At 30.9% G+C, this 21,075-nt stretch overlaps 1 protein-coding gene across 3 annotated transcripts in view; it reads left to right on the forward strand.

Moving 5' to 3' along the window:
* LOC132746049 (putative protocadherin beta-18) overlaps positions 1-21,075 on the forward strand; it is a 102,832-nt gene that overhangs the window by 68,261 nt on the left and 13,496 nt on the right. For all 3 annotated transcript variants that reach the window (XM_060735119.1, XM_060735128.1, XM_060735111.1), the window contains one exon: positions 8,490-12,187. In XM_060735119.1, coding sequence (XP_060591102.1) covers positions 9,437-12,187 — 2,751 coding nt within the window. In that variant the 5' untranslated portion in view covers positions 8,490-9,436. The remainder of the gene's footprint in view (positions 1-8,489; positions 12,188-21,075) is intronic.

The raw sequence follows: 21,075 nt of genomic DNA on the forward strand, positions 1-21,075 counted from the left end.
ATCTTTATCTATTGCATATTATTCTCCATCTAGCCTCGTTTTCATTTTGAGAATCCAAAAATCCATATCAAATTCTTATTGTACTTGAAGTAACAAAATTCTGTCTAAATGTCAAAAATGATGATGTGAAATAAAGAGGCCAATAAACCTGGTTGAGAACAATACTGATTGTATTAGACTCATACACAGCTGCAAAACTTGTATCAGACTCGGCTAGCACCTAGTCCAATATAGTTTTGACAGCTGTGTACCCGTCCAATAGAATTCAGTATTGTCCTCAGCAATGTATAACACAGTTAAAGTATTAAGCATTATTGTACACTCATTATGCATAATTTTTTTTCTTCTAAAAACATATTGGAGTGGTGATACAATGTATAAATGATATTTTGCTATAAAATAACTGAAAAAAAAATAGGATGAATTAGGAGCTTCTTCACATGTGAGCCTTATCTTTAAATTATATAATTCTCAGATAGTTTAAGCCCTCAAAGTATATAACATTGGTAGGCATTTAAATCCTCAAATGAGTTAAAGGTTGACTGTAATGTTATTTATAATCCTACAGTAACTTGAAACAATTGACAGTCATTGTTAAAAATCTTAATAGGGAAAACAACTGATTCATGTTACTTAGAATTGAGATCTTGTGGGAGTTCTAACATGCTTAAAATATCTTCTCTTAAAAGTCTGAATGTAATTTTTTGTATTTAGTATCCTCACATCAATAAATATAAATTTACCTATGAAAGTAAAATATCTCTGAGATTTGAAAAGCTATTAGTTTTATATTTCACATAGAAGTCAGCTTTTATAGGGTTTTTTGATGCTCTTATTTGACTTGGACCACCACCTCATATGAGATTATTTCCTTTTTTTTAAAAGAAGCATGTTGCTGCAATTTACCTTTGTTAATTTTTATAGAAAGGCTTTCACTGCAATACCTTTGTTGCTATTCATAGATAATTGCTATCACTGCAATTCCTTTGTGGCTATTTATAGATAGGCTATCACTGCAATTCCTTTGTTGCTATTTATAGAAAGGCTATCACTGCAATTCCTTTGTTGCTATTTATCGAAAGGCTATCACTGCAATTCCTTTGTTGTTCATAGAGAGGCTTTCACTGCAGTAGTTTTGTCGCTATCAATAGAAAGGTTTTATAGAAAGCATATTTCTGCAATTATCTTGTGACAATTGTACAATGTAACATATAAATTGGGTGTCAAAGAAGTGACTGTTTTAATGTTACAATATTTTATTTCAGAGACAATAACACCTAGCCCTTGCTAAATTTTTAAAGTGGACTTGTCCTGCTTTGGATTTGGAACAGTCTATTTGTAGTTTTAGGGGTTTTGATATATCTGATCAGTTGCACAGAATGTGCAATGCTCGCCTTTCTCTAGTATCGTTGATGTATTGTAGGTCTTTTATTGTTCTTGCTCAGGCTCGAGTTCTGCAAGAGTTTTATATTCTCTCTCAGGCTGTGCAATGCTCGCGTTGCTCCAGTATTGGTTATATGGTTGGTCTTTTTATGTTTTCGCTTGTGCTCGAGTGCTCCAAGGGCAAAAGTGTTCTATCTTGTAACAGATATCACACAAACTCTCTTCAGTCATGCATGAAGAAGACATAGGGTCAACATAGGCAGGAGTTAAGTTACAGGTTGAATAAGATTATATTTCATGGCTGGTGTATAAATGACATTAAAACATAGTTGATCAACAAACACTTATTGTAAAACCATCATCCATCTTCTTCTTGATATTTGCCTCAGTTAATTTATACCCCTCAGCCGCCACCAACCGCTTTTCTAGAGTGCTAATATTCTCTTAATTCTTCTGGAAAGATATATTGTAAAGTCAGATCCAGTTTCTTGTGTATTTATTTATGAATCATAAACCAAAATGTAGTAATTTGAAGTTAGTTTTTAATTTGTAATGTGCACCTGAGGTCCTAACGTCTTCTGACAAAGCCTGTCTAAATATAGTAACATTTGATTCACGCTGGCAGTATATATCTGAAGTGCTGTATCTTGAAATGTCAATACATATTGTTAAAGTTCCATAGATTATTATTACAGATGAAACTAATGAACTGAATTGTGATGAAATTAAAAAGATATATCATAAGTTTTTTATACTGAGAGGAATAAAGTGATTCAATATCTGAAATTGGTGTGGCTGATATAATTTCACAGTAGCACTGTGAAGAAGATAGCATACTTATTTTTAGGTTGAAATTTTTTTTATTGCACATTGAAATATGTCAGTTTTAAGGTGGATATAACTGGAAATGAAAGTGATGATTTAAAAGATGCAGAAGCACAATTCTATGCAATACATCATCCGGGTAAAATCAACAAAGGCACTTTGTTTACCCTATTTCAGTCATTTGCATATTTTTTGTATGATGATGAATTGCACCCTAAAATAGCTTAGAATGTTTACATTTATAACTTCCAAATTTATTTTTGGGGAACCTTGCATAGAAAAACTTTCCTGTGTTAATTTTAAAAAATCAGAAAAACAAGCAAACAAATGTGAGAAATAAACAGTATTTAATAACAGATTAGAACTTAACATTGCAGCTTGAACCTGTGTATCATATTGCAAATAATATTTTCACTTATTCAAAACATAACAACAACTATTAACCTTTATAAAAGGTCAATGGTTAAAATTATTCACGTCACGAGATTTTGCTATTGCCCCAAATGAGGAAGTCAACAAAAATAAACAAAATTAAAACTAAGTCATTAATTGTACAAACATTTCAGTTTAATGAAGAAGCATAATCATCTGATCATATCATAATAAACTGCTGGCCAGTGGTCACCATGATTGTCCTTAACTCGTAAAACTAAAATTACATCACTTCTTGAAATCTTGAAACAATATTTAATGTGTGTGTCTCAAGATGGGTAAATAAATTACCTAATTACCGACAATATTGTACATGTGTCTACTTGATGACCCTCGAGAAATTTTGACTGTCTTTATACCCACCGCTTGTCTACAGTATATTAATTTGGTTTACTTAAATATAAAACCCTCAGGGTCATTTAAAGTCAAAATTCTAAACAAGCAGGCCACTGGAATTGATTGCTTTTTTTCAAAAGCCTCCGTATTGTTTTGATAGCATAAGCTTCTTATGTCGGGATCACAATGTATATGTCACAAGAAAAGAAAACAAATGCTTTCATGTGGACATCTTCATTACTCTTTCATTGAGATAATTGAAAAATACTCCCATGTTGTTTGTTTAGATTTTCCGATTATTGACACAATAATTAATAAAAATCAATGTTATTTATAGAAATCTATCAATAATGTTTGTTTTATCATCGAGGTTGTTACATTCTTCGATTATATAATGGCCATAATGGCTGAAATGTCTTTGTTGTGCAAAGTTTGCCATTATAATAGAAAAACATTTACCAACATGAAAAATGATTTTTGAATTACGGTGAAGAATACGTTTCTATAAATCTGCGTGGAAAATTACCGTAATTCGGACAGATTAATTGTATATTGTTAAAATTGATTAGCAATTTACCTCGTGACAGATGTATGGATTTGCTTTACAGCACAGATTAATATCTGTTTTAATTGGTTATAATACCCTAACATTGATAATTTGACATCAAAATGAGAAAAACAATTTTTAAAGACTACGGGTTTTCTTATTTTGCGGCGTGGAAAATTGTTACCTTGACCTTAATTGGTGATATATATAAAGTCCAATTATAGTAAAGCATGAAATAGAAATATTTAATATCAAAAATGGGGAAGTAGCGTCCTAATTGTACTATAGAATTGAAAAAGAATGCTTTTGATATTTAATAAAAAGTTAAAATGTAAATAGAGAAAAACATCTTTGTTTCGTAATTAATAATTAAAAAAAAGTTAATTAATAAAATGATGATAATTACAAAAGTAATTATAATTATTATCACTCATTTATATGATTAATTAAAATGATGATGATAATTAAGATAATGATAGACTAAGTGATAATTATACAAATTTTATTTTGCATTAAACAAAATAAATTGCTTATATATTCAAAATTTAACAATACATAGATATAATTTTTTGAAGTTTTCAACTAAGGTTGGGAACAAAGGGTGTTACTTATCGAGAACTTTCCAACTAGCTTACAGAATGTCGGCGGTTCTACTCAGGCGCTTATTCATACCTGAAATAATGCACGGAGAGGCATCTGAGCACTTAGGGAGTCTTCCTCCACCAGTAAAGCTGGAAAGTCGCCATATGACATATACTGTGTTGGTGCAACATAAAACCCAACAAACAAAAAACTTAACAAGAATACAAATTCTATGGAAAAAAAGATTAAGGGATGCATCTTTGGTACAGATATTAAAGGATAATTGATTAAAGTTATATTACTGAAACAAAAATTGAATATTATAGTATTATGACTATAATGATATTAGATTAATGTCTTATTTAAGGTACTATAATAATTATTTAATATTATAACATGTATTAAATGAAAAAAAGAAGAGCCAACGTAATTACTATTAGATAAATTGATAATAAACTATAAATAAATATCTTAAAATTTGCACATTACTGTTGAACGAAAGATGGTGATAATAATACAAACTTGTTTAACTGCATTTGTTTCTTTTGTTTGGAGTAGGATTTCTCATGTACATAACTAAATTGCGTTTTCTATTTTCTGTTGTTTTGCTAAACACAAATTCTATGAAAGTGTAATATTTACCTTCTGTTAACTATGAGAATTGTTGTATAACTTCCTTATTATTTTCTTCTGATGCTTTGATTTAAAACACTATGATTCTTAATTAAAGTGTTTTATTTTCTCTTAGCTACTGCATGATCTATTGTACAACAAATTCTGTTGTTGTTTTGTTAAACACACAAATTTGTATCAAAAGATTTAAATCTCTGCTACTGTGTCAAATTCTTGTAAAACTTCCTGTTTCTTATTTTTCTGTTGCTTTGTTGTCCACCCTCTATAAAAAAGGGTTTATTTACTCTATATATTTCTACTTATTTGTTGTAATTTAAAAACATTTTTTTACTGTTGTTTGTTAAACCAAATTTTTATTAAAGGGACCTTAGCTACTATGTGAATTGTTGTTAAAGTTTCTTTTTCTTATTTTTCTGTTGCTTTCTATATAAAAGGTTTATATTTACTTTAAACTGTAACATCACTTTTAAAACTTTATTTTTATGTTGTTTTGCTAAAAACACATTCTTTTAAAGTGCTTTTTATGCTTTAAATATGTAAATTGTTATAATAATAAAATTGTAAAAAACATTTAATAGAATGTGTGTTTAGCAAAACAACATAAAAATTGTTTTAAAACTTTATTTTTTTCCAGTGGCTTTGTTGTCTGTTTTCTATGAAAAGCATTTATTTGGATAATTTGTTGTAAAATTTGTTTTTCTGTTGCTTAATGTAAATTTTGCACACATTCTTTGAAAAGTGTTGTTTACTATGCAACTACAGTGTCATAGTGTTATATTTTTTTCTTCAATTGTATATGTAGAATCTGGTGTATATGTACATATATCACATAATTGTTAGATATTACACTGATTTGACTACTCCAAACAATTTGTAAATACAATATAAACTGTTGAAATGGGAGCCACACTTTCTCATAGTGTTATAATTACGATAATGAACGGCACACAAACAATACATACTTTCTGCCTCTGTAGAGCAATCATTATATTATAAAAGGTGATGAAAACAATGCCATTATTTACTAACACCATGTCTGGGGATACAATAAAACAGTTATAATTCTATTATATCCCGCTGACGTTGGGAATGCAAATGAAATGAAAAAAACTTAAACACATGTTTGTAATTAGGCAGCTAAAAATGTGAAAAATTCTATTACAGTCGGTAGTCCCATGTAGACAATTAAAAATTGGCGGCTTTTAGTAGGAATTTATGTAACATGTCAGTTTGTACCAGCAGTTGAATTGTTCATTAAATCTTCTCTATAATGTGCCTTAAATGGAATCACCTTTTTCTTTAATAATTATCATATGCTTTTCACTAATCGTCTTGTATTAAAAGTCACATGTGGACAAGAATTTTATCAGCATTTTTAACACACAAATTTGCTTAATTCTGTTTAAATCAGTAAGACTTAATAATTTTAAATATACCGCCTATTTTCATTGGTTAATAGCATTCTATGCTTATCTTTTAATTAAAACATTTCTAGAGTATCGAGATATTATTAAATATGCTTTAACAAGTTTTTACGATTAATTTGATAATTTCATTTTGTTTGACTGTAACACTTTAAGTACCGTTTCATTGGTTAATGTATTGGCCGATGTGTACTGTGATGAATTATATAACACCTTCTCTGACAGCATAACACCTTAAGATATATAGTAATTTATAGACAGAAACAGAATGTCAAACGGTTTTCATTTTCAATCTACTTCCCCTTTATTTATCACATATAATTGGCAATGGTGCAGCCGGTGAAACACTGCATTCCTCACCCCAAGGTCACACTTCTGACCCCAAGGTCGCACACTTGGCTACCATTCATAATGAAGCAAAAATAATTATTTTGGCTCGCTTTCTAGTGAAAATTTTATCATTGTCCTAACTATTTTTAGCTTCATTTTTCAAAGAAAAAGTCGAGCTTTTGTCATCAGCCACTTGTCAATGGCGATGCCTGTTAACCTTTTTTGGTTAAGTTTTCATTTACGGTTATAAATTTCAGTTTACCAGCACTGAGAAAAGTGAAGTTTGCTACTCTATGAACAGCTCTTGTTTAAGCCATGATTTAGCAATACATATTTTACACAATTTTGCAGCAAATTGAAGTATCAAATCCAATTAGATATTGATTAATATTAGGCCTAATTACTATGTATTTAATTTAATTTTCAGTTCATTTTAAGATTTTGAAATTTGCATGTAATTTCAAAATAGATATTCATTTTCATTTAATTAATTTTCAAGCTCTTTGAAATCCTAGAATTTATCATAGTTTCAAAATAAGATATTTATTTTCAAATAGAAGCCATCGATAATCACGCAACACATTTCTCTTGTTGCCTATAAATTGGTTATTTGTAAGCTATTTACTTTCCCGAAATGGAAATGAAGATGAGCAGTTTGTGATAATCTTTCTAAATTAAGAGAAATTAGTGTTTTAATGCTGGAAATTTTGTTAGAATGAGCCACAGCAGAGAATTCTGAAATATATGGCCTCGATAATTAGAACAGTAACGCGATATATTCCAAAAAACACATTCAATCTCACTCTCCCTCATTCCTGTCGCACACTTACGTAACAAAGTCATGTGATTCCGATGAAACTGTCTGTGCAAGCATTTCAGTATATCGGTATTTCAGAGGGGAAAATATTTTTGATTAAAAGCAAAAACACCATCTTTTATTGTTGTGAGAATGTTAGGAAAAAAAAGATAGAAAATAAAACTGTCTTCAAATTGAAGAAAAATATATGTTTTCCTTAAGATTGTTTTGAGTGATGCTTAGTGAGCTGTAGGACAGGTTTAATAGGAAACGTTATCTTTGTATTCCGAGACAGTCTTTTTCTTCCTTTATTTAAATTTCAAGGATAGATGTTTTGGCGTGTCATGTTTCCTTTGGGGTTATGTCTCTTACCCATTGTCTAAATGACATCAAGTGGAGAAAGAAAACTTGTAAATCTCATTTTCAGGAAAACACATAATCTCGAGGGAGATGTTATTTAATTTTATCTGTCTGCTTAGAGTTTGTGAGTTCTGCTATAAATGAAATATATAGTCGCATTATGTTTGAAATGCAAGCAGAAAAAAATGTGCTTACAACGAAATTTCCAAATTTTCCGTTGCGTAGAAGAGACCCAACAAGAGAAATGATTTTCCTATATGTAGAGCTTATGTCAATTTAGGGATTCATTTTGGATTTATGTGACAGCTTACACTGCCATATTGCTCTATAAAATCTTATTTAGACAAACCTTTGTGAAATCAATTTAATTATTGCAGTAAAATATTTCAAATCTCTATATTTTCCGGAGAAAAAAGACATTGCTATTATCACCTTGTCGCTATCCATTATATTTTAATTTCTCTCAGGATCTTTTTTTCTATCTTTCCAATAAAAAAAAAATTGCTTTTATTTATTTATTTTTTTTCCTGATTATATATAAAAAAAAATGAAAAAAAGACATGATGATGAAAAAATTATTAAAAAATACATAAATGAGATAAAAAAGATTAAAATCTTGTTTTTCTTTTCTTTTTAAGACAGCATAATAAATAGTTTTTACATACTATCTATTTATTAAAGAAAGACATAAGGACTGGACAGTGGTCACCTGGTCATTTAGCAATGACAAGATTACAATAGCAAATCTTTAATTACCCTCAACAAGATTATTATCTGTTTTTTAATTTATATATAAAATATTTGATTTTCATGTTCTGAAATTTTATTGATGTGTTTTCAGCCTGGGGTCAAATAGATAAGGACAGGTTGATAGAGAATTAAAGGAGAAGTACCCTCCAGGGCGTAACAAAAGTGTGAAGGACAGTAAAGCAATGGTATAGATCAAGACAGTCCAAGTATACTGGAATTACCAATGCAAGAACACAGTTGCAATTAAACCTTCTACCACTGCCTTTGGTTATTAAGCTATAATTGGACAAAAAATGTTAACATTGGGCAGCTAGAGCTGGGACATATCTTGTGGCATTGTTATTTGGAGTAATTCATGCGGGTGTCATAATCGTATTACAGACTCTTTAATGATGTTTGATTTTGAAAAATCGGCTGTGAAATTTCCTGTATGGAAGTTATAGAATATATTCAGTGAAGCAGATCATTTAAATAGGTAGAGTAGATATAGAGAATAAATGAGAGTGGAGTAACTGCAGTTTGATCAGTGATACACTGAATGTGAAACCGAGAGAACCATTTACAAGTGTGTTGTACTGGATGAATTAAACAGAGGGAGTTAAAAAGATTTCTAACTGATGTTTATTTGAATAACGCTATTGAAGTGAAAGTGGTCGATGTTGAACTGAAATTTTTTTACTGAAAAATAAAAGGATTAAATTCACTTCGGCAGAAAAGAACTCGAAAAAAATATTGAGAAATTAATTTAGTGAGATGATTTTTACACGTACATTTGCGGATACGATCTATTATTCATGAATGGATTTTTATTTATGAAAATATAGAAGAATAAGAGATATTGGTGCTATGCATGGGAATTTATGAAGAAGAAGGAAAAAAAAGTGTTTTACTTATAAATGAATAGATGGTGAAATGTTGAAAGAATGACTTTAATTAAATTCTGACTTGAAATTGATATGATTTAAAAAAAAAAATCTGTAGTTTATAGAATATTTTCCTGATAATATAAGTGGCGGATTTAATTACTGGAAAATCAAGATGGCGAGAAAAATGATATATTTGTGTGTTTTATTAACGTCGATGGGGATTACGTGTTTAGCTCAGGATGTTACATACCATATCGATGAAGAACTTAGTAATTCTACGAAAATTGGAAATATCGGAGAAAATTCAAATTTATTTTCAGCAATTGGCGGAAGTGACTCTTCGACATTAACGTTTAGCTTCTTAACAACAGGTAATCAATACTCTCATTATTTTAGAGTCGGTGAGAATAGCGGGGACTTGTATACAAATGCCAAAATTGACCGAGAGGTGGTCTGTGAATTCACCGAAACGTGCATGCTCGTACTTCAGATCGCAGCAAAATCTGAGTTAGGCAGCTTTTTTAGAATTCTGAAAGTACATGTTTTTATCAACGACATAAATGACCATTCTCCAGTATTTGAACAAACAACTCTGACATTACCAATATCTGAAGCCGTGTTAGTCGGGACATCATACGCCATTGACGGGGCACGAGATCGGGACACTAGTCCGGAATTTTCCTTGAAACAGTATGAATTGCAGTCGGTAGACCCAGATTTTACAGGAAATTTACCATTTTCGATTCAGTTTGCAAAACATTTAGATGGCAGTTCAATCATCAGGTTATATGTGACGGAACCATTAGATCGGGAAGTTAGGGATGCATATCACCTTGAAATAACTGCTTTTGATGGTGACATTCCCCCAAAACAAGGGAGACTACCATTATTTATTCTAGTATCTGATGCCAATGACAATCAACCACAATTCGATGCTCCGTCTTATAACTGTACCGTTAGTGAAGAGACAGAGAAGGGGGCAGTTATTTTACAGCTTAATGCGACCGACCTTGATTCCGAGGATAATGGGAAAATTAAATATAAACTGAGTCCCCATCAGAGCAGTGAAATTTTTCAAAAGTTTGCTATTCGTGAAGATACAGGGGAGATAATTCTGAAGGAAAAAATAGCATATTCACCTGGAAAAGTTTACAGGATTATTGTTGAAGCTTACGACAATCCAACTGATGGCCAATCAATGTCCACACAGACATTTGTAATGGTAAATATAGAAAATACTGGCAATAATGCCCCGAAGATAGTATTGAATTTGTTAACACAAACAGACATTGCCGAAGTATCCGAATCGGCAAACATTGGTAAAGTTATTGCCTTCGTTGAAGTTGTGGATCATGATGAAGGAAAACAAGGAATTGCCAGTTGTATTATTCAGAGTATAGACTTTGATATACAGAGGATTGATATGAATAAGTATAAAATCTTCGTCTCACAGCTGCTTGACTACGAGAGGTATCAGACGCAAACTGTCACCATCCATTGCCAGGACAACGGTAAACCCCCATTGCCAGCTTCAGCCTCCTTCAACATATCTATCCTAGATAAAAATGATAACGCACCAGTGTTTAACATGACTCCCTACACCAAAAACGTCAGAGAAGATTTACCAGTTAGTGAATTCATACTTCAAGTTAGTGCTTCAGATTTAGACTCTGGAAGAAATGCAAAAGTTCACTTTGAAATTTCGGATAGATATACCCATAGAAACTTTTTTTATTTCGAGAATTTACCAAACAACAGGGCTAATTTACGTCTGAACAGATCTCTAGATAGAGACACTCTGTCCTCCTATGTTTTTCCAATCTATGCAATAGACGAGGGTGAAGAAGGAGAATCATCGAAAACAGGCTCAGCTATGGTTAACTTGCATATTACAGACGTTAATGATGAAAAACCAGTGTTTAAAAAGTCTCCATTCACTATTGTGGTGCTTGAAAATCTTCCTGCTGATACTCCAGTGGGAAATGTTGTCGCTACAGATAAGGACCTTGGAATTAATGCACAAGTCGAATACAAAATACATCCAGATTATAGAAATAAAGTTCCTTTTGTTGTATTTTCAAATGGAAATATCAAGACAAACCAAGAACTGGATAGGGAATTCAAAGATCGTTATGAGTTCAAAGTGATTGCCACTGATAAAGGTGAAAAACCCCAAAGTAGTACTGGATCTGTAGTGGTGCTAGTTTCTGATGCTAATGACATGTATCCGGAAATTCGCTTTCCAAAACCAACTAACAATACAGTTAATATAATGCAATCGGTCAAACCATGGCAAATTGTGACCAGGGTGCTTGCTAGTGATGGTGATGAAGTTGGAACTGGAAACAGTAGGTTGCAATATGATATAACAACAAGAAATGATTCTCGCCTCTTTAAAATCAATCCAAACAGTGGCGATGTTCAAATAACAAAATCGATCGATGAAGCGTACATCGGGAAATTATTTAAACTAGACATAAGTGTATCAGACTATGGTACACCAACGCCGAAATCAACACCATCAGTGCTTTACATCAGAATTAAATCAGACAATGCTACTAAACAAGAAGTCGAGTCTGATGTCCTTAGTAATCAGAACTTCTTAATAGCTATAATAGTGGGAATCGTGACAGTAGTGCTCTCCCTTGGAATCTTAGCCACCATTTGTATTATTCGTAGAATAGATCGCGAAAGAAAGGAAGAACAAAAGAGAAAGAATAACAATCAAATTAAAATTGATCCTGATTTAAATGAGAGACAAGTATTTGATGGTAGTATTACAGTGTTTTCGCTGCCATCAGAGGATAGTTTACTTAATGAGAAGAAGAAAAAAGAAGTCAGTTTTTCGTTGGAAGATGATGTGTTTTCTGACGATGACCTGATAACAAAGAACGGTTTAGATAGCAGTCATCGGCACTTTAAGGTGAGTAAATGTCATGGCTGATTAAATATATTTGTGCTATATCATAATCTATGTACATACTAAATTCCATGGATATTAATTGTACATAAAAATTGCCATGGTTGTTGATTGTGCCAAGTTTATTAACTGTTTTCTATTTTCATTTAATGAAAAAACTGTTAAAGACAATAAAACTAAAGTTGTGTTTATTGCTACCTGCTAATTATTTGCCTCATTTAATATTCTGTTAAATATTGTGTTATCCTTACAAATCATGAAATGATATTTGATTTAAAGTTATTGCCTATTTTCTGCTTGTAAAATGAAATCATCTTCACCAAAACTGATTAAAGCTAGATCTCAACAGTTTTATTGCTGATTGAATTTCACGAAAATCATGAAAATCAGCTTTTTGATCTGCTGTAGTGTAACAACGAAGATTGTAGGGTTAAAAATAAATATTTTGTTTTATACTTTTTTAAACATTTTATCAATATTATGAAAAAGCCTAAGTCAACATTTATGGAAACTGAAAAATGCATTTTAATGTTCACCGAAGAATTTTTTTATGACTTGAGACGTATAAGTCGATGTCAAATGTTAATGTTGAAGCTGAAGATATGACTTTAATTTAATGACTTTAATGAACTTTTGGTGTAGGTTTTGTGTCATGACTAAGATGATATCCAGTCTTCAACGTTTTGTCGTTAAATACATGAAATAGTATTGTGAAAAACGGAAATAAATGGTGTTTGATGTGAGTGAAAGGGCAACATTTATTACATATATTTGACGTATATTTTGAGTTTTATATGATAATATTGAATCATCCACAGATCTGAAGCTGATGAGACCCATAAATCGTTACTTACTGTCATAAATTGTTATAATATTATTTATATAAATCTAACATTTTCGTAATAAATAAATCAAACATAGAATTTTATTTTTCGTTCAGTTTTTTACTTCTTTTTTATAAATTTTATGCTCAAGAATATTAAAGTACTATGAATATTATGTACTGTCCACATTGAGTCACATTAACTGTGTAATACTGTGATTCCAACACTTGTGCGGCTAAATTTGAATGCTTTGAATTTGGAAATGCCCAGCGTTATTTCAATAAAATAAAGCTAATGAAAGTTGATCAGCCAACAGTATACATGTAGAGCCAGGTCAGATTGCTTGGTATGTTAAGACGTGTCCAATTTTCGCTCTTGATGGGTAGCATACTATTAGTTCATATCCGGTATTCAATAGGGGTTAAATTTCACCGATGCTTCTAAATTTGATAATGTTTTAGTATGACGACTTCAGTTACATTATACTTTATGCAAATCATTATATCGCCACTAAGCAATTTGAAAGAGTAAAATATAAAAATTAAGCACAAACTGTTGCGTACCCTTATATCGATAAACAACAGCAAGTATAATAGGATGAGTGAGTAATGTTTTATGATTTATTGGCATTTAAGCTATTTATATCCTAGGAAAATGAACAGTGAAGATTGAACAGTTTTCATAATTACCGAAAATACGAAGAGTATTTTTAACAGGCTCTTTTAATATTATTAGGATATAATTCTCGTTATTATTCCGCATGTAGAAATAAGCCCAACGCTCATTTACGACGCTTAACTTTTATACGTAAAGTATCAAAATCTTGGAATTGCACCAAATACCTTAAAATATATCAATTTATGGGATTTTGGGCTTATAAATGCATGCATTGTAATTGGCGAAGAAAAAAGTTTAATTTTTATGTCGTAAAATCAATGGGCAATGAAAATATCTGAAGTTGTACGAAAGGTATTAAATTTCAAGACCATTAGTTAGTTTTATAGACAGTAAAAATACCTATGGCACCATAGGAATGAATCAGAATGGATTGCAATATTTTTACAATCACCACTTACATGTGTTTATGATTAGAAATATTTGAATCATTTTCCTTTGAAGAGAAAATGGTCTGACTAAAATCGTGTTCCATGTTATTCGCAGCAAATTAGATTATACGGTTGTTGTTTTTTAAGTAAAAACATTTATTTTTTTAATTGTGACCACAGCAGGGGTTGCCCTGAGCCAAGTAGAATAATTTTCTTGGTGTATAATTTTCAAAAATAACATTTTTCATTTAGAAATAAAATTTTGTGTATTGTTAAATTGAAACATTTTTTTATATTTTTTTTTCACTCAAATCACCTGATGTTAAGAAGACAAAAACAACAACAACAAAACTTAACTTATAGTTGTAACAACTTCTTCTCCATAAAGTAGATGTATTTTAGATGGAGGTTTCTGCAGCTTGTGTTGCTAAGGGAAGTTCTAAGAGCATAATGTATATAATTAAAGCAATTAAGAAAATAATTAGCGTAACATGATTCCATTGTTTACAGAAGCATTCTGGGAAGGCTTTGTCACAACAGGGATGCGGTAAGAATTACATTCCCAGTGACCTCACCACCCCATTCTTTACTCCCCTTCTGGGTGATCATTGTTATTTTGACAAGATAATGTGAGATAATTTGACTAATTATATTACCTATAGAACAAACAAGATGTCTACTAGAGGTAATTTCCTCCACCTAATCTACCTGATAATGATGACAGAATTCGATGTAACGCCTTACGTCCTAGCAATGCATTATACCAGCCTATTACATTACTGGTACCTGGCTAATTTATTATGATCCAAAACGGTGGCAATTGAATAGATTTTCTACCTAATTACAAACAAGTATATGTCAAAATGTTAGGCAAGGTTGCAAAACGAACCTGCAAAAGGTGTTGGCAAATATTTTGGTGAAGGAATATTTATCACCTATATATACCATACCCCCCCCCACCAATTTGTTTCCGTCAAAATATCCAATACTTATGATATTTATTAAATAATTATTCCTATTGGTGATATTTAAATGTTCCATACTATTTTTAGTGAAAATGACAAAAAAAAATGATAAAAAAAATATAATGATATTTATGTTTAACGAAGTTTTCAAAAAATCCATCTTTCTGAAGAAAAATAAAGTATGAAGAGTTTAAAAGTTAAGTATACCTGGCTTAATGAAATAATTATTTTAACCCAGACAGTGTTAAATATCTTAAAAGTTCAATATCTACTAAACAAATCTTTTTTTTTTTGGGACAATTTCAAAATATGTACAGACTGAAAAGCCTAAATTATACAGACTATGATCACATGACTTGGACATGCTGGCTGATCTTGGTCTGGCACTGGTCGCATGTCCGGTAAAATACGTTGCCACCAGCAGACAGTGATCAGACGGCACAAATAATTATACTGACTGATCTTGAACCGCACCAGTCGATGCCATGTCCGGTAGAATCTGTTGCTGTCAGCCGGCTTAGGGCTAAAGGTTTTTTTACCAGATATCTGTCTGAAGTTACATGTAAATAAAGTAATTAACACTTTTTTGTATAAATTTAGAACTAAAAATTATCTGATTTATTTTAGGACAGCAAGTTTATACACTTATAGCACAATTCATAAGTAAAATATTTATTCGCTTGACAATTACAGTTTAGTTTTAGTACTGGTATTTTAGATTAAAACCATTTTTCTTACAGAATTATAACTTGAAGATTATAAATTCCTTTAGGAAAAACAAATTATTTTGAATATTTGGTGTTTATGATAAATTGGGCATATAGAAAGATATCGCCAGTGTCTGAAAGTTTGTTTATTCATAAGAAAGTTAAAAGAAGGGATATATATATATATTCTATATTGATATCAGGAAAGCAGAGAGATGATTTATATTATTAGATATTGTATGTTGAGGTTAAAAAAACAGAATTTAATATATAGCATCTGTTAACCAGCGAGTGACTCGAGAAGGCTGAAAGCTAATGATAATAAATATAGCTTATATTTCCTCCCAGGTACATGCTCAAATTCAAGATAAATAAATGGTGTATTTTCAGAAATTGAGTAATAGTAATAGAATAATGTAATATGTGCAATCTGGTCAACATGCAATTTTGCATTTCTGACATTATTGGCTTATTTAAGTTACCTAGACTTATTTCTGTTGAAAATGCGTCAGAATACTTTTGCTAATAATATAGGAGATCGAAAAAACACCCTATTATTATAAATTCGTATTTATTATAAATTTGAATAAAGCAGTCTAAAAGCTTGAAGTGTGACACCCATCTGAATTCTTTATTAGTAGGCAATTAAACTCTTTCCTCCAATTGTGCGAATTCTTTCTTTTATAAAGACGGTATTGAAGTTACTATATTACTTGTATTGTAACCCATTTGTTCGTCTTGTGTTTACCGAAGGAATAGAAATGAACATAAATAAAATCAAATCAAGTGGATTTCAATGGATTTTAATTTCCATCAATACTATGTTATGTTGAAATATGGGCAAACGAGAAATTAAAGACCAATACAGTCAATTATAGCTTAGTCTTTTTAGGCGATATTGTAAAGAGTTGAATGGGATTTGGTTATTAAAGAGTGCAAATAAATTATTTTGATATGACGTGTAAAATTATAGTATTTTCGTTTATCACAACGATCATTTTATAGTGGATATGCGAACAATACAAGTGAAAAAGTTAATTTTTTTCGAATATAACGAGATAATAAACCGATTTAGAAAATTACATCTTTCCATTTTAACACGAGAACAATCATTATACTTAATATAATACGAACGATCAAGAAAGTTTTAATCGTGATGAACATGATTTATGAATTTTAGGTCGCTCGAGCCCACCTCGACTTAATTCAAGCAGCTATTGTTCTTTTTTTTTCTCTCTCAAACTTTACTAGATTTATTCTCATGCAATAGTGAAACCTATTTTAAAAATAATTTGTTTCGAGAGATCGCGTAACAGCATAATAGGTTTTAAATTTCCTATGATATCTTCCATGATGTACATTTGATACATTTGTAAAAACACAGTTTTCCTCTTCATATATGATACTTGTCATTTTATTTAGTGGCGTATGTCGTCAGATTTTGTCCTTCATTTTAAGTGGCGTTGATCATCATAAGTTTTTCAAAGTTAAAATTTTTTTTGTCATTTCGCACGTACATGTATATACAATTTATCGTAGAGTGTAGCCATATTTGTTAGAGGCGTTAAATTAGCCTGTCCATTTGACAGTAGCATGGCAACACATTAAAGCTACAATTAGACCAATTTACAAAAAATTGATTTTATAACTTGACCCCAAACTTAAGTATTTTGTGTTGTAGTTTTAAGAATACAAAAAGACTTACTTTAAAAGAATGTAGTTATATATCTCATAAATACTTGTATTTGTTTTAAAAAGTTTTATAATTTGTTATGTATGAATTATTTTAACATATCTGTCTGTCGGTGGTAACTGAATAAAGGCATACTTCCAGTGCTGTCATCTGTGCCGTCTGATCATGGTTTACACTGATCACTTAAAGTCAGTACATATATTTTGAAATTTTCCCTATAAATGATAAATGGTCTCATCCAGATTGAAAGTTGGACAAGTCCATTTAAGACATATAGCATGGTAAGGCATAACAGATCAGTTATAGGAGGACTTAGGATGATGAGTTTAGTATAAGTATTAGTATGTGTATATACATGTATTAAGATGGAAAGGACTATTGTATTTTTTTACCTTGCAATATCACATTGCCTGAACATGCTTCTAAACAACAAAATCACTGTTTTATGGGCAGGTTTTATATTAAACATGTGCCAGATATAGACATGATCCAGTACATTATGGTTATTTTATATCGAAAATAAATTATATAATATCAGGTGGAATTTTTTTCATTTTATTTAATTTTGGTTCAATTTTCAATCACAATCAATCACTTACAAGATACCTTATGTTCATATTTTTGTTGTTATTTTTTTGCTGAATTTCCCTCCACATCTCCTGGAGTTCTATTCAATTCTTTTATGTAGCGTTCAATTACATTTTCATGCCATAAAAAAACACATATCACTTTTATAAACCCAGGCCTAGATTGGATGAAAGATTTGAAGATAGGATAAAAGATAATGTTTGAGATATATTGTTATACCAGCTGGATTTTCAAAGCTTTAAACACTGATTTATGGCATTTCTTTAAAAAATGAACCCAGAACTCGTGATGATTATTTTGTCAAAATATGCGTGCAATATTAGATGTCTATTGGGTGGTTAATTCAAAATCAGGAAAGAAAAGAGAAATTAATTCAACAAGTAATATGAAAACGATGAACAGCGGCTGCGTTTTAAAGGTGAAGGACAGGATAAAATAATTAAAAGTATTTATTGATGTAAAATATACAGACAATGTGCTCAAGTATTGAAGTTTCTAATGGGTTTTGTCCATAGGCTTGGCCAGTTTAAAAAATTTGATATTGAAATACAGTAAAACTTTTTTGAGACAATAACTCATGAACCACCCTGTTTCTTAAACACACTTGATCTTAATCTTCAACGACCCTGAGTTCTCGAACATACATCCCTGATTTCTCAAAACTCCCCTGATTTCTCAACACCCCTGTAAGGCCCCCACGATTACACGTTTAAACGGATTCGTTTCGATTTTCATTTATAAACGTTTACGATATTGTTTACGGTTTAATCGAAAAATTTACAAAAATTCTTAATCATTGCCTGTAATCATTGATTTTATCAATTCTAGTGGTTTATTCCAAAGTAAACAAACGGAAAATGGGTGTTTACAACCCTCCACACAGCATTACCGTGCAAAATTGCTCGTGACATAATACATTTTGGTAAAAAATGGGGTTACAATGCAAAAAATGTGTGCTGACTCAATCGTGATGAGCCTTGCACATTCTTTATTTGTACATGTATTAAAAATAGAAAGAAAGACATCATTTGGCGATTCAAATACATGGTGTGTATAGTACATAGAGGTACCACCGTTTAAACGGTATCGTTTCGGTTCTTAGCAGTCGTGTAAACGTTTACAAAAAATTGTAAACGTGGGAGCCTTACACCCCTGATTTCTCAAACACCCCTATTTTTTCAAACATTGCTGATTTCTTGATCAATAACTGGAACACTTAACTACTAATGATATGGCCCTTTTGAAAAGTAAACAATAGCTGTTGCAAAATTTTAACCAAATTCTTTACTTTGGACATTTTAGTTATGAGAACGGGGTCATAGATGTTATAAGGCTGGGGGTCAAAGCTGTTTGTTTATTATATGACATTTCATATTTGTCAACACAAGTCAGCTTGAATTGATTAGATTTTAATATGGTAAACCTATACAAGCTAATTGATTCAAGTAATACAACTAATCATTTTATTAAAAAAAACGTAATTTTTCTTGTACACACGCTACCTCATTTGCATAAAACGTATTTAAAGAATCTCCTATTTACCCGTATCATCTTGCAACGGTACTGATTTCTTATTGATAACATTGGTTTGATGGTATTAATTAATATTGAAGTATGAATAAAACCTTGTGTAGTCAATTAATGACTTTTATTGAAAATCGTTATAGAATATGAATATATAATAGATGCGATAGAGTTACAATTTATAGAAAAATGTTCAGAGATTTATAGCTGTGGTAATACAAGTTATCACTGGTAATTTAGAAAAAAAAATCTACCTGAGAAGAAGTTCATTAAAATCTGATCTTACATTTACAGAAATAAATTCAAGTAGATATAATATTCATGCAAAAAAAAAATCATCATAATTTTGTTGGTACTTGAAACCTCTCTTTATGTTAAACTTTAAACTTTTCATGGAGATTTATATGGAGCTTATATAGAAATTGACTGCCATTGTTGGGTTTCAAACATACTTTTTAAAGAATTTTAACTGCCAAAATTGATTGCTTAAGTATAATATACTCTATATAAAATTCTCTATTCAATGCGAGATAATAGAGATAATAAATGGTTGAGTTACAGCCCTTGGAATACAGCAATTAATAAATGACTGGTCTTTCAACAAGTACTTTTTCCGAAGATCTGTCTTGAATCTCAGGATTTTCATTGGTCAGTGCACATTCTGTGTGTTTTTCTGACTTATCAAATACCAGAGATCAGAGTGTGAGCTTTCCTTTTGTCCCAAGGATCCTCTACCTTATGTTTCAGACGGCATAGGCCTAAGATCCACGGCATAGGCTAGATCCACAGCATAGGCTAGATCCTCAAAAGTGGATGAGAATATGAAACATTATGTTGTAAGAACTTATTTCACAATCTAACTAAGATTTGCACTTTTAACCTGAACAAGCTCAATTTCAACAACTTATGCAACAAGAGTAAGGGTAATAATACAATAATGATTTGCGTATGTTGAAATGTATAAAAATAAAAAAAAACTATTCTGATCTTTTATCATCAAGACACTTTTTAAATACAATATTTTTTTTATAATCATTTTTATTTCAATTAGATTACTGAAGTGATATAAGTTAAGTGCCGAAACATGTGGTCTCATATTAAACTAACTTATACCAGTCATGCTAGCAGCCGTTCATCTACGTCTTTTACAGCATACAGGATTATACTGGAATTAAACTCAAAAGATCATTTATGCGAAGTAAAACGTTAATTTCAGAAAGTTTTTTATATTCATCTGGTGTCTCCAGGTCGGGGATTAGATGTTGTAATATACTAGGATAATTAGGATTTAGAGATGCCAGTTTTTCCCACCATTATGTACAGTACGCTGGGTTGACGGAGGGGACACGGAGATTAGATGGTGTAAGATCACACTGTCCTTGTATAGATAACTGCATGTGTAGACCGGACTTGTAAATATCTCTGTCTTCAATGGATAGATCTTTTGGCAATTGGTAGTAATACAGTTAGTACTTATTAAAAAAAACAAAACTAAATTTACTGATATGAAAGGAACAAGTTAAAAATTTTATTATAAAACCTAC

The sequence above is a fragment of the Ruditapes philippinarum genome, unplaced genomic scaffold (genome assembly GCF_026571515.1).
Source record: "Ruditapes philippinarum isolate M1 unplaced genomic scaffold, ASM2657151v2 ctg5380_1_1_1_1, whole genome shotgun sequence".
Classification (NCBI taxonomy): domain Eukaryota; kingdom Metazoa; phylum Mollusca; class Bivalvia; order Venerida; family Veneridae; genus Ruditapes; species Ruditapes philippinarum.